The 12,857-nt window shown below is 45.1% G+C and overlaps 1 protein-coding gene across 2 annotated transcripts in view; it reads right to left on the reverse strand.

Annotated features, from left to right (window-relative positions):
* atp2a3 (ATPase sarcoplasmic/endoplasmic reticulum Ca2+ transporting 3) overlaps nt 1–12,857 on the reverse strand; it is a 195,214-nt gene that overhangs the window by 73,751 nt on the left and 108,606 nt on the right. For both annotated transcript variants that reach the window (XM_084320256.1, XM_084320255.1), the window contains exon 9: nt 8,555–8,643. In XM_084320256.1, coding sequence (XP_084176382.1) covers nt 8,555–8,643 — 89 coding nt within the window. The remainder of the gene's footprint in view (nt 1–8,554; nt 8,644–12,857) is intronic.

The raw sequence follows: 12,857 nt of genomic DNA on the forward strand, positions 1-12,857 counted from the left end.
CTGGCTTCAGAACATCCCACTCCACTGACACATGCCTTCTCTATTTAAACGACCACATCAAACAAGAGGTGGACGTGGGCAAATACTGCGGCATGGTCATGCTGGACCTACAAAAGGCCTTCGACACTGTCAATCACACCATTCTGATAGACTATCAAAACCAATTGCTTTTAGCTTGTCAATCAGTGAGCTGGATGCAATCCTACCTGGAGGGGAGAGAGCAGATGGTGGAGGTAAACGGTACCCTACCCCCCCCCCCCCTCACAGTAAGCTGTGGTGTTCCACAAGGAAGCATACTAGGTCCGCTACTGTTCCTAATTTATGCAAATGACATGTCGTCAGCTTGTGACTGCAACTTGTTCCTGTTTGCGGACGACTCAGCCCTGCTGGTCTCTGACAAGAACAAGTTACAGGTTGAAAAAACCCTCAGCTCAGAACTAGGCAAAATCTGCATATGGCTCGCTGATAACAAACTATCATTACACATGGGCAAAACAGAGTCCATTCTCTTCGTTTCAAATAACAAAATCAGCAAGACCGACGGCTTCTCAGTTACAGTGGGTGACAATATTGTCACAAGGAAAGAAGATATTACCTACCTGGGTTCCATCCTAGAGGCAAATCTTTCCTGTGACAACAACAAACTCGATTCTTGTACCGGATCTCCTCACTGGTAAACAAGAATACCCTGAAGACTCTGGCAGGAGCACTCATTCAAGGGTACTACGACTATGCTTGCACCTCATGGTACCAAAGCACCTCAAAAGGCGCTAAAAACAAAATTACAAACATCTCAAAACAAACTGGTCAGACTACTGCTTGACCTTACTCCTAGAACCCACCTCACCCCTGCCCACTTTGACAATCTAGGATGGCTTAGAGTAGACGACAGAGTACAGCAACTTGCAATGGGCCTGGTCTACAAGATACACTACACGACCAAGGTCACCATGTACATGTCAAAATACTTCCCAAAGGTCAGTGAATACCACGATCACAACACCAGAGGGAGCTCCACAAATCATGTTAAACCCAGATTAGGCTCAAACAAGGGACTAAACACGTTTCGCAATTATGCCACATCAATGTGGAACGCCCTACCCAAAGCTGTAAAGGAATGTGAATCACTACCCACTTTCAAAAACACTCTCAAAAAACACCTACGGGAGACTGCAATTCGAAACTGGCCCCTGTAAATGTCCTAACACAACCCCCTCCAATGTACAGTAAATCACCAAGTATGGTCTTGTCAATATTCCAATGTACAGTTTTGCTTGTATAGTTGTACAGTGTCCCCCACCCACCCCTCCTACCGAACCTCCCCCCCACTCCTACCCAACCTCCCCCCCCCCACCCACCCAACCACCTCCAATGTACAGTCCCCCCCACCCCCCCCCCCACCTCATGTTATCACCCACCCCTCCTACCGAACCTCCCCCCCCCCCCCCACTCCTACCCAACCCCCCCACCCACCCAACCTCCTCCAATGTACAGTTTCTACTTCAAATGTATATACACTCTTTTTTTCTGGACTATTTTCGTATCACAAACAGTACTGTACTTGCAAATCTGGTATGTCATAAATGTATAGATGTAGCAGTACGGTCTATCTGTATGTCAAGTATGTCATAATATATGTTATGATGAATTGAAAATGGGGGACCCTGATGTAAACAAGACGAAAGTCTTTCTCTGGTCTGCATCCCCTTAACAATTGTATGTATTGAGCTGTACTGTACTGTACCCATTCTGCAATCTGTTAATAAAGTTTTCAATCAATCAATCAATCACAGCAGCAGTCAGGTCAGAGTGTCTGCCTGGAACAAAAGCGGGGGGGATCAGTTTCAAGAAGGGGGGGGGGGGCTAGGTGGAGGAGCTGGCATTCACAAGTCTGATGGCCTGCGGGTAGAAACGGTTTGTCAGTCTCGTAGAGTAGAGTACTACTCTATTAGGCATGTTTACTTTTACTTCAAGGGAAATGCAACCCATTACGAATTCATGCATGTTCTTCCTGTGCCCCAGGACAGTTCAGTCGGTATCTGTAAACATGCACCACTCTCTCCTAGAAACCAGAGAACCCTCCACATCAACTGTACTGGGATGTAAATCTGGGGCTGCTCCTTAGACAATGAATGGGACTCATGAGGCCATAAAATGTTTGTGTGAACTCTTACACCCAAATTAATTAAAAGATATAAGAGGTATAAGAGCTGACACAAACATTGGCCTATGACCGATTGGAGAGTGGTGTTAGAAAACGGTGTGTTTGGTGTTTATCAGCCTTCATCTGCCCTTGCGTGAAGTCTTCTGCATTGTGTTATTTGTTGATGATGAGGCAATCGTTTGGTGGAATTCCGTCCTCCCACGCACTGGCTGTCACACCGTTTCCCCCCGTTAATGCATCCGGACAAAAGAATGTAACTGGAGTCGTCGTCTCTTTATCAAAAAGGATGTTTATGGTGTCTGGTTAGGTGCGAGGGATAGTGGAGGTACTTCCCAAGGTGGGGTCCGGGAGGGGGGGGTTCGAGCTGGAGCATATGTGTGTAGGTTTTTAGATAACAGGTATTAGGGGTATATCTTATATAAGACAATTAACTAAAATGTGATTTAATTGGATGTGCTCTGACAATGAATGCTTGTATATCTTATCGTGTGTTGTCATGTTTGTTTATGTGTTTGTTTAAAAAATAATAAAAAAATTAAATACAAAAAGGATGTTTATTTCCCATAAACATAGCATCTCGATGTCAGTCTGTCTCAATCCAAAACCCTTCTGCCCCATACCAGAATAACTCACAGCTATAAAGTCTCTGTCTCTGGCGTTGTTGTGACTATCTCGTCCTCAGTTAGCCCCTAGCAACGCTTCTGACTTATATATACGCTGCTACTGCACTCCCCGGCTATCTGACCTTGGCTCTTATCTCTCCCACAGGCCCCGCTACAGAGAACATGTCTGTCTTCGAGTTTCTTAGAGGTTAACACACACAAGAGTCCTTTAAACTAATATCTATATAGATATTTACATTACATACATGTTGTTATAACCATATGAACACCAGTGATATCCTTCAGTGATGCATGTTCACAAATACTGAGTGAATACTGAGGTTGAAAAAGCCCTCAGCTCGGAACTAGGCAAAATCTGCATATGGCTCGCCGACAACAAACTATCATTACACATGGGCAAAACAGAGTCCATTCTCTTCGGCTCAAATAACAAACTCAGCAAGACCGACGGCTTCTCGGTTACAGTGGGTGACAATATTATCACAAGGAAAGATGAAATTACCTACCTGGGTTCCATCCTAGAGGCTAATCTTTCCTGTGACAAAATGGCATCCAATGTAATAAAAAAAGTCAACCAACGAACGCGATTCTTGTACCGGATCTCCTCTCTGGTAAACAAGAATACCCTGAAGACTCTAGCAGGAGCACTCATTCAAGGGTACTACGACTATGCTTGCACCTCATGGTACCAAAGCACCTCAAAGGCACTAAAAAACAAATTACAAACATCTCAAAACAAGCTAGTCAGACTACTACTTGACCTGACTCCTAGAACCCACCTCACCCCTGCCCACTTTGACAACCTAGGATGGCTTAGAGTAGACGACAGAGTACAGCAACTTGCAATGGGCCTGGTCTACAAGATACACTACGCGACCAAGGTACCCATGTACATGTCAAAATACTTCCCAAAGGTCAGTGAATACCACGATCACAACACCAGAGGGAGCTCCACAAATCATGTAAAACCCAGATTCGGCTCAAACAAGGGACTAAACACGTTTCGCAATTATGCCACATCAATGTGGAACGCCCTGCCTAAAGCTGTAAAGGAATGTGAATCACTACCCACCTTCAAAAACACTCTCAAAAAACACCTACGTGAGACTGCAATTCGAAACTGGCCCCTACAAATGTCCTAACCTAGTTGTACAGTAAATGACCAAGTAAGGCTTTGTCAATATTCCAATGTACAGTGTAAAATGTGTGTGTGTCCCCTACCCAACCCCCCCCCCCCCCCCCACCTCCAATGTACAGCCCTCACCCAACCCACCCAACCCCACCCCACCAACCTCCTCCAATGTACAGTTTCTACGCCAAATGTATATACACTCCTTTTCTGGACACTTTTGTATCACAAACAGTACTGTATTTGCAAATCTGATATGTCATAAATGTATAGATGTAGCAGTACTGTCTATCTGTATGTCATGTATGTCATATATGTTATGATGAATTGAAAATGGGGGACCCTGGTGGAAACAAGACGAAAGTCTTTCTCTGGTCTGCATCCCCTTAACAATTGTATGTATTGAGATGTACTGTACTGTACCCATTCTGCAATCTGTTAATAAACTTTTCAATCAATCAATCAAAACTGTCCTGGGGCACAGGAAGAACATACTGACTGAACTGTCCAGGGGCACAGGAAGAACATACTGACTGAACTGTCCAGGGGCACAGGAAGAACATACTGACTGAACTGTCCTGGGGCACAGGAAGAACATACTGATATTGATAAAAAAAAAAAAAAAAAAAAAATCTAACCCCGACTAACCTTAATGTCATGCACTTGTCCTAATAAACTAACCTACACTGTAACACGCAACACTTTGATGAACATTGTTACTCAGCTGATAGAGTTATACCCTTCTTGCTGTCTTGTCGCACAGAACTTGTAAGTCGCTTTGGATAAAAGCGTCAGCTAAATGACTAAATGTAAATGTAAATGTAAATACTGACTGAACTGTCCTGGAGCACAGGAAGAACATACTGACTGAACTGTCCTCAGGAAGAACATACTGACTGAACTGTCCTGGGGCACAGGAAGAACATACTGACTGAACTGTCCTGGGGCACAGGAAGAACATACTGACTGAACTGTCCCGAGACACAGGAAGAACATACCGACTGAACTGTCCCCAGGAAGAACATACTGACTGAACTGTCCTGGGGCACAGGAAGAACATACTGACTGAACTGTCCTGGGGCACAGGAAGAACATACTGACTGAACTGTCCTGGGGCACAGGAAGAACATACTGACTGAACTGTCCTGGGGCACAGGAAGAACATACTGACTGACCTGTCCTGGGGCACAGGAAAAACATACCGACTGAACTGTCCTGGGGCACAGGGAGAACATACTGACTGAACTGTCCTGGGGCACAGGAAGAACATACTGACTGAACTGTCCTGGGGCACAGGAAGAACATACCGACTGAACTGTCCCCAGGAAGAACATACTGACTGAACTGTCCTGGGGCACAGGAAGAACATACTGACTGAACTGTCCTGGGGCACAGGAAGAACATACTGACTGAACTGTCCTGGGGCACAGGAAGAACATACTGACTGAACTGTCCTGGGGCACAGGAAGAACATACTGACTGACCTGTCCTGGGGCACAGGAAAAACATACTGACTGAACTGTCCCGGGGCACAGGGAGAACATACTGACTGAACTGTCCTGAGGCACCGGGAGAACCGATGGGAATTCTTAAAATGGATGGCATTCAACTTCAAGAACTCCCAGTTGAGTTGGAACTCAAAAGATGCAAAAAAACTTGTTTACACACATCTGCAACAGTCACCCAACCTTTTAACTGGAAATTATCTGTTCCGTTTATGTATTCCATACCTTGTAATTGTATTTGGTTGTTTGTTTGGTGTGTGTTTTAACTATTTCCCTTACCTCTGCGATATATTTGATTATATGCACTTTTACTGTAAATTGGGCCTCTATGCATTATGCACTTTTACTATGATATGCACTTTTTATACCGTCTGTGTTTAAAAATATATATATATATATTCTGTACCGTTTCTACTCTGCTCCTGTATTGGATTAGTTGTAGACACACAGTGTTTGCTCTGTACCTGTATTCCAATGTGGATTCGTCCATACATGGCAAATAAAATCTCTGATCTCCGACTCTGATATGTATAGACTGACTCGTGTCTCTTTTCTATTTTATTGTAGTCCTCTTTCCTAAGAATTTGTTCTTTAATTGACCTGCCTGGTTGAACAAAGGTTAAAGGTTAAAAATACACCAAATAAACAAGACACGGTGGATAAGCCAGTGATTGTTCAGGGTGGCCGTTGGGGGCGGGGGGGGGGGGGGGGGGTGGAGTGGAGCTCGGACAGACAGACGGGGGGAAGCGGTGCTGCTGGAGGAGGTGGTGGTGGTGGTGGGACTTTTCTTTTCCTATGTAAAAATAGACAGTAAACACACAATGGCTGCCCTTTTCACTTCTCCGTGTGGGCTGCCTCCGGGGTATTCCCAACACACACACGCACGCACACACACGCACACACACAGGATAGAGAATGGAAACCACCAGAGGTGGGGGGGGGGGGACTCGAGTCGCAAAATATTATCGGTGCAATTTGACATTGTGGGTCATTCTGTTACATTCGTGCCCAAATTGGCAATGGCAACCAAAGTTACACACACATATAGGCCACTTGCTTGACTAACGTTGATAAAAGACTCGACTGTATTGTATGCATCTGTGTCTATGAGAGAGGGATATGCGCATGTGTGTTTGTGCATAATGTGGGGGGGGTTTCTGTGTAGTTATCCTATATAGGTTTAAGAGGGGAGGTCGCTTATAAGCCCTTGGGCTTTTTGACTTTTCCTGCACATTTGAACTGTTCTTCCTTTACTTATTTTATTCCAGAATGTATGTTTGTAAGTGCAAATAACAATAACGAATAAACAGACTTGGTTTTGACTTGGTATTCAGACTTCCTGACTCGACTTTGACTAGTTGGGGCAGATGACTCGAAAGGAATTGACAGTTGTTTATTAACCCTTTCAGTACCACACTACCAAAGGGTTAACCCTTTCACTGCAACAATACAGAATGTTAACCATTTCACTGCCACACGACAAAGGGTTAACCCTTTCACAACCACACTACAGAAGGTTAACCCTTTAGGGCGGCTAAGTGGTGCAGTGGGCAAGGCGCTCGTCACCAACGCAGGAGATGCTGGGTTCGAGCCCAGCTCTTGGCGTTGCTACCAGCTTGGCTGGTCGTTCATACTAATACAATTGGCAGTATTAGGGGGTGGGAAGCTGGTGGGTGGGGATCGGACGTTGTGGACAGCGACTCCTACAGGTCGGTTGGTGCGCCTGCGCAGTAGAATCAGGAAGCGACGAGGGCGGCGTGTCCCTCCCACGCAGACCCTCGCCGCTGAGAGATTGCGCTGTGCAGGTGAAAAGATGCGACGGCTGCCTCCTCGAGTACCGGAGGGGACACATGATGCAAGGCTTCGTCCACATTGCAGCCGGCTTGTGGGAGGCATGGCCTAACAACATTCGAGACAGGGGAGGGTAGAATTGGACAATACGAAATTGGGGAAGGGAGAAAAAATTGAAAATGGGGAGAAAAAGTAGATAAAAAGAAGAAAAAAATTAACCCTTTCACTACCACATAACAGACGGTTAGCCTATTTGCATTTCTCTAGATATTGAGCATGAACAGTTAGCGTTTTGAAACATGTTTGGCTGACTTTCAGTGCAGTGTAACCCAGGCTTAAGAGACAGGACCTAGAAAACAACGCAAGACGGGATGGAGCTGAAAGCAGCAGGTTGAAAGTGATCTCCCATAATATGTGTGTCGTTTTCCTCCCGACGAGCGTAAAATGCGAGATCAGGCGAACAAGATGGTATTTTTCCTTGAGGATTAAAATATCTGTGTTCTAAATTGAAGGTGCGGTATTTACCGTGTTAAAATAGCTCTACATTCCAACAGCCATCACTGATATAGAGTGTCTGGTCAGTAACATGGGTCTCCCAGTCCCTCCACTCTGCAGTAAACAGTCATCACTGATATAGAGTGTCTGGTCAGTAACATGGGTCTCCCAGTCCCTCCACTCTGCAGTAAACAGCCATCACTGATATAGAGTGTCTGGTCAGTAACATGGTTCTCCCAATCCCTCCACTCTGCAGTAACATGGGTCTCCCAGTCCCTCCACTCTGCAGTAACATGGGTCTCCCAATCCCTCCACTCTGCAGTAACATGGGTCTCCCAATCCCTCCACTCTGCAGTAACATGGGTCTCCCAGTCCCTCCACTCTGCAGTAACATGGGTCTCCCAGTCCCTCCACTCTGCAGTAACATGGGTCTCCCAGTCCCTCCACTCTGCAGTAACATGGGTCTCCCAGTCCCTCCACTCTGCAGTAACATGGGTCTCCCAGTCCCTTCACTCTGCAGTAACATGGGTCTCCCAGTCCCTCCACTCTGCAGTAAACTGAAAATAGATTTGCTGGTATCCTATCCCACTTTATCAAATCAGGAGAGATAAAAACAAAATTCAAGCCAAGACAAATATTTTAGGACACATTTGCTTAAAACTAGTTTTTATTTCTTATTTTTTGTCAGGCCATTTTTGCAATGTAGAGTTCTCGCTCTCCTCCTGATTGGATGAAGTGGGAATGGGGGCGGTGTGCTGGGTATGCTGTATATACACAGTACAATGTGTCTGTGTGTGTGGGGGGGGGTATTGTTTTGTTTTATCAATACAGCAGCTTGGATACTCACATCTGTCCTTCTGGGGCGTACGTGGAGCCAGAGATGGAGAACTCATGTAGGGTGCAGTCTGAGTCCTCCACCTTGTCTACAACGAACATCTGGAGGAGAGAGAGAGAGAGAGAGAGAGAGAGAGAGAGAGAGAGAGAGAGAGAGAGAGAGAGAGAGAGAAAGAGAAAGAGAAAGAGAGAGAGACAGAGAGAGAGACAGAGAGAGAGACAGAGACAGAGAGACAGAGAGACAGAGAGACAGAGAGAGAGAGAGAGAGAGAGAGAGAGCGAGAGAGCGAGAGAGCGAGAGAGAGAGAGAGAGAGAGAGAGAGAGAGAGAGAGAGAGAGAGAGAGAGAGAGAGAGAGAGAGAGAGAGAGAAAGAGAGGGAGAGAAAGAGAGAGAGAGAGAGAGGGAGAGGGAGAGGGAGAGGGAGAGGGAGAGGGAGAGGGAGAGGGAGAGGGAGAGGGAGAGGGAGAGGGAGAGAGAGAGAGAGAGAGAGAGAGAGAGAGAGAGAGAGAGAGAGAGAGAAGCATGAGAACATATGAAATTGACTCCATGGTCCAACACATCCGCGGTACACAGTACGTGAGAGAAATCCTGGGAGAACCCACTTGTATAAACTGGATGTGTGTAGTCAGTGTGTAGTGTGTATGTGTGTGTGTGTGTGTGTGTGTCCATGTTTAACCTTTGAAATATACACCAGTGTATTCAAGTACAACATTGTGTTTGTGTGTGAGTGTGTGTGCATGGATGTGTGAACATGTGTGTGTGTGTGTGTGTGTGTGTGTGTGTGTGTGTGTGTGTGTGTTTGCGTGCACGTTAAGTCTGATGCATCTGGAAAAAGGCCATGAGAGAGGTGAGTGTTTTGGCTCAGGCCACTAAGCACAGAGAGGGGAAATAGAGGAGACACGCACACACACACACACACACACACACACACACACACACACACACACACACACACACACACACACACCCTCCCCCGCCAAGGGCTTTCCTTCACTCAGCCAGTCACACTCTGTATGATGTCACCGTGCCAGACGCCGCTCTTTCAGGGCTTTTCCCCTCGCTTTAGTTTTCCAAACGAGGGACTTCCACTGCCCAGCCCAGCCATGGCGTGTGCGTGTGCGTGTGTGTGTGTGCGTGTGTGTGTGTGTGTGCGTGTGCGCAGTAAGACCTGGCATTGTGATTGGCTCAGCTACGTTCTGATGATAGAGTACTGGTAAGCGTAGCTAGCAGTTCATCATAACTCTGCTCAGCAAAAACAGACACAAATAAGTGTTTGTTATCCGTATAATTGTTAATAAAACGGTTGTGTAATAACAATAATATTGCTGCCGTTTTGTGATGGTCGTGTCTAGATCCCATAGCATTAGATTTTTAGGTAAAGGGAATGATTAACCTCTTAACATGCAAGGGCCCGTATGTGGGCCCTTTTTAGGACGATTTGCCCACGGCACTTTGGCGACCACTAGTGGCTCGGGTCTGCATATTTTGTAATACTATATATATATCGAATTGAAGCCCCATTTGTTGCGTGTCGATCGCCCTTTCGGGTGACAAACTCCGTTCAGCGCTTCTCGAGTTGCATGCCGATATTTGAGGCTTGTGCAAAGTACACGGTATTGCGCAAAATACCACTCCCGACTCTTGGGGCTCTAGTTCCGTCAATCATTTGGCGATGTCGAAAATGATTGTGGAGGGTTGTAGCCAATGAGTGTGGCTTTCCAATGATACCCCACCTGGGGATGTATGAATCAGGGATCTAGGTGAAGAACTCACAAGCGAAAACAGGAAGAGAAAAACAGCAGAATGAATTGAAGTCTATGAGAAAACTGAGTTTTTCTTTTGTACACAGTTGACCAAAATCACTCCTAATCACTCATTTCTGAACAGATCTTTATGAAATTTGGATTTTAAGCAATACCACTTTCTGGGGAAATACTACCTCTGGACTACTAACTTTTTCTACAACTCAAGTTCAGACCTATGTTACTCTATTTCATTAGCACTAAAAGTGACCTTTCATACACTTCAGAATGTTATCTTTCAAAAGAGACCAGGCTCATGCATGTGCTATAAGTATAAAGTATAGTATTTTGGTTTTCAAAAAAAGTATGCAGTCCTCAAAAACTAAAATGGCCACTTTTGGGGGTGCAGTTAAGAGGTTTTAAGGTATAAGGACAGCCTTATATTAGTTAAAGGGAACGATTAAGGTAAGGGACAGCCTTATACTAGGTAAAGGGACTGATTAAGGTAAGGGATAGGCCTATAAACAATTGTTTAGGTGAAAATGACGATGAGTCAAAAAGTAAAAAGTCTAATAGTATGGGGAAATTTAGCAGTAAATAAAAAGGTGTTGCTGAGTTACAAATTCATTATTAATAACACTGCGATTAGTGCAATGTATCAACAGAATGTAGACCAAGCCACATGACGAGGTGTTGCTAGGTTACGGGTGCATCATCATGGAACTGTAGCTCATCCCAATGACAACTCAAGGTCTGTAATAACTGTCGTAGCCTATAATCAACTGTAAAGCCTTAACTGGACTTAACTGATTAGTCAGGCTAATGAAGTTGTTATAACTGGGAACAGGTGGTTAAAATAGAACCCTTTCATCTACTGTAAGCAGGTATGCCCCGGAGGGAGTTTCCCGTTAGAAGGACATAGACAATCAATCAATACATTTTTATTTATATAGCACATTTACAACAGTTGTGACTGTACCAAAGTGCTTCACAGATAAAACATAGAGCAAAGAAGAAAATACATATGCAAAGCATATACTAAATATAAAAGTGCAAAAAGTGCAAATACAAATTTGGGGTTCAGATAAAAACTAAATAAGAATAAAAGAAAGAAAAGTAGAATACAAATAAGGCATAAAATGACGACCTAGGAGGGCGGCTAGGTGGTGTAGTGGGCAAGGCACTCGCCACCAGTGTGGAGACGCTAGGATTCGCGTGTTCGAATCCAACTCTCCACATTGTTTTCAGTTTAGCTGGTCGTCCGCAGTAATACACATTGGCCGTATTACGGGGAGGGAAAACTGAAGGGTGGGGATCGAACGTTGTGAACAAGCGACTCCTACAAGTCGGTTGGTGCGCCTGCGCAGTAGAATCAGGAAGTGTCGGGGGCAGCGTGAGCCTCCCACGCGTTACTCCTCGACACTGAGAGATCGAGCTGCGCAGGTGAAAAGATGCGACTGCTGTTACCTCAAGTACCGGAGGGGACTTGTGCTATGTATGACTTAGTCCACATTGCAGCCGGCTTGTGGGAGGCAAGAAACAGCGTTCGTGACAGGGGAGGGTTGAATTGGATGATACGAAATTGGGATGGGAGAAAAATAGAAAAATGGGAGAAAAAGTGGATCAAAAAAAAAAAAATGACGACCTAGGAGGCAGGCTCAGCTTTGGTCAAAGGCCAGGGAGAATAGATAAGTCTTAACTCTTTCTGCGCCATACCCGATTATAGTCGGGTTATCTCGCCAACCGTTGAGCGCCAAAACCAGAGTATACTCTGGTTTTGATCCTTTGATATTTTCCTTTGATCCCCGTTCTATACGGTCAGCCGGAGCCCTCTACGTGTCCTTGATTAATCTGCCTACGTTGGAATTGCAATGGCGATAGAATCTCACCAGGTGGCAGTATCACCTACCTTTTGAACTCTGATAGTCTAGTTCAGACAGTGTCTGTCCTGATCCCTGTCTGTCCTGACTCGCTCTGAGGGGGAGGAGCTCTTGCAGAGCAATCGCTAGGAGATCTTCTCGCCTCAAAACCTATAGTTTCTCGTATACACGAGTAATTACATATAAACAAGTAATCGCGATCGCCGATGGGATCATTGGAATTATTGTTTTTAGAGTACCTTCTGGCTAAGGTAAGGTATATTCTGTCTATTTTACCGAACCTGAAACATGTTTCTGTAACGATCACAGTGTCGTATTTTACGGGACCTAAACCAAGCTTTTTGTAACAATCGCATTTTCGGGGTAAGACTACCCCCCCCCCCCCTTGATGATTTTGTGAAGGCACATATGTACATGGTATATACCTTTGATTTGGGAGTATTTGGGGTAACAGGCGATCAACCAGAACGATTTGGGCTTATTGCATATAATGCGCCATATCTCGCGATCTATGGAAAAAGACAAGATTATTTTGGAAATGGGCGATGTTTAGCGTGTAATAAACTACAAACTACAGTGTGTAGAACTGAACTAATTAGTCAGTAATGGACTATGAACAATGCCTGTTAAATGAGCCATACTATTGTCTCCATAGCTATAATACAGAACACACGATGGATCTGCAAACATCGC

The sequence above is a fragment of the Notolepis coatsorum genome (genome assembly GCF_963971535.1).
Source record: "Notolepis coatsorum genome assembly, chromosome: 8".
Lineage (NCBI taxonomy): Eukaryota > Metazoa > Chordata > Actinopteri > Aulopiformes > Paralepididae > Notolepis > Notolepis coatsorum.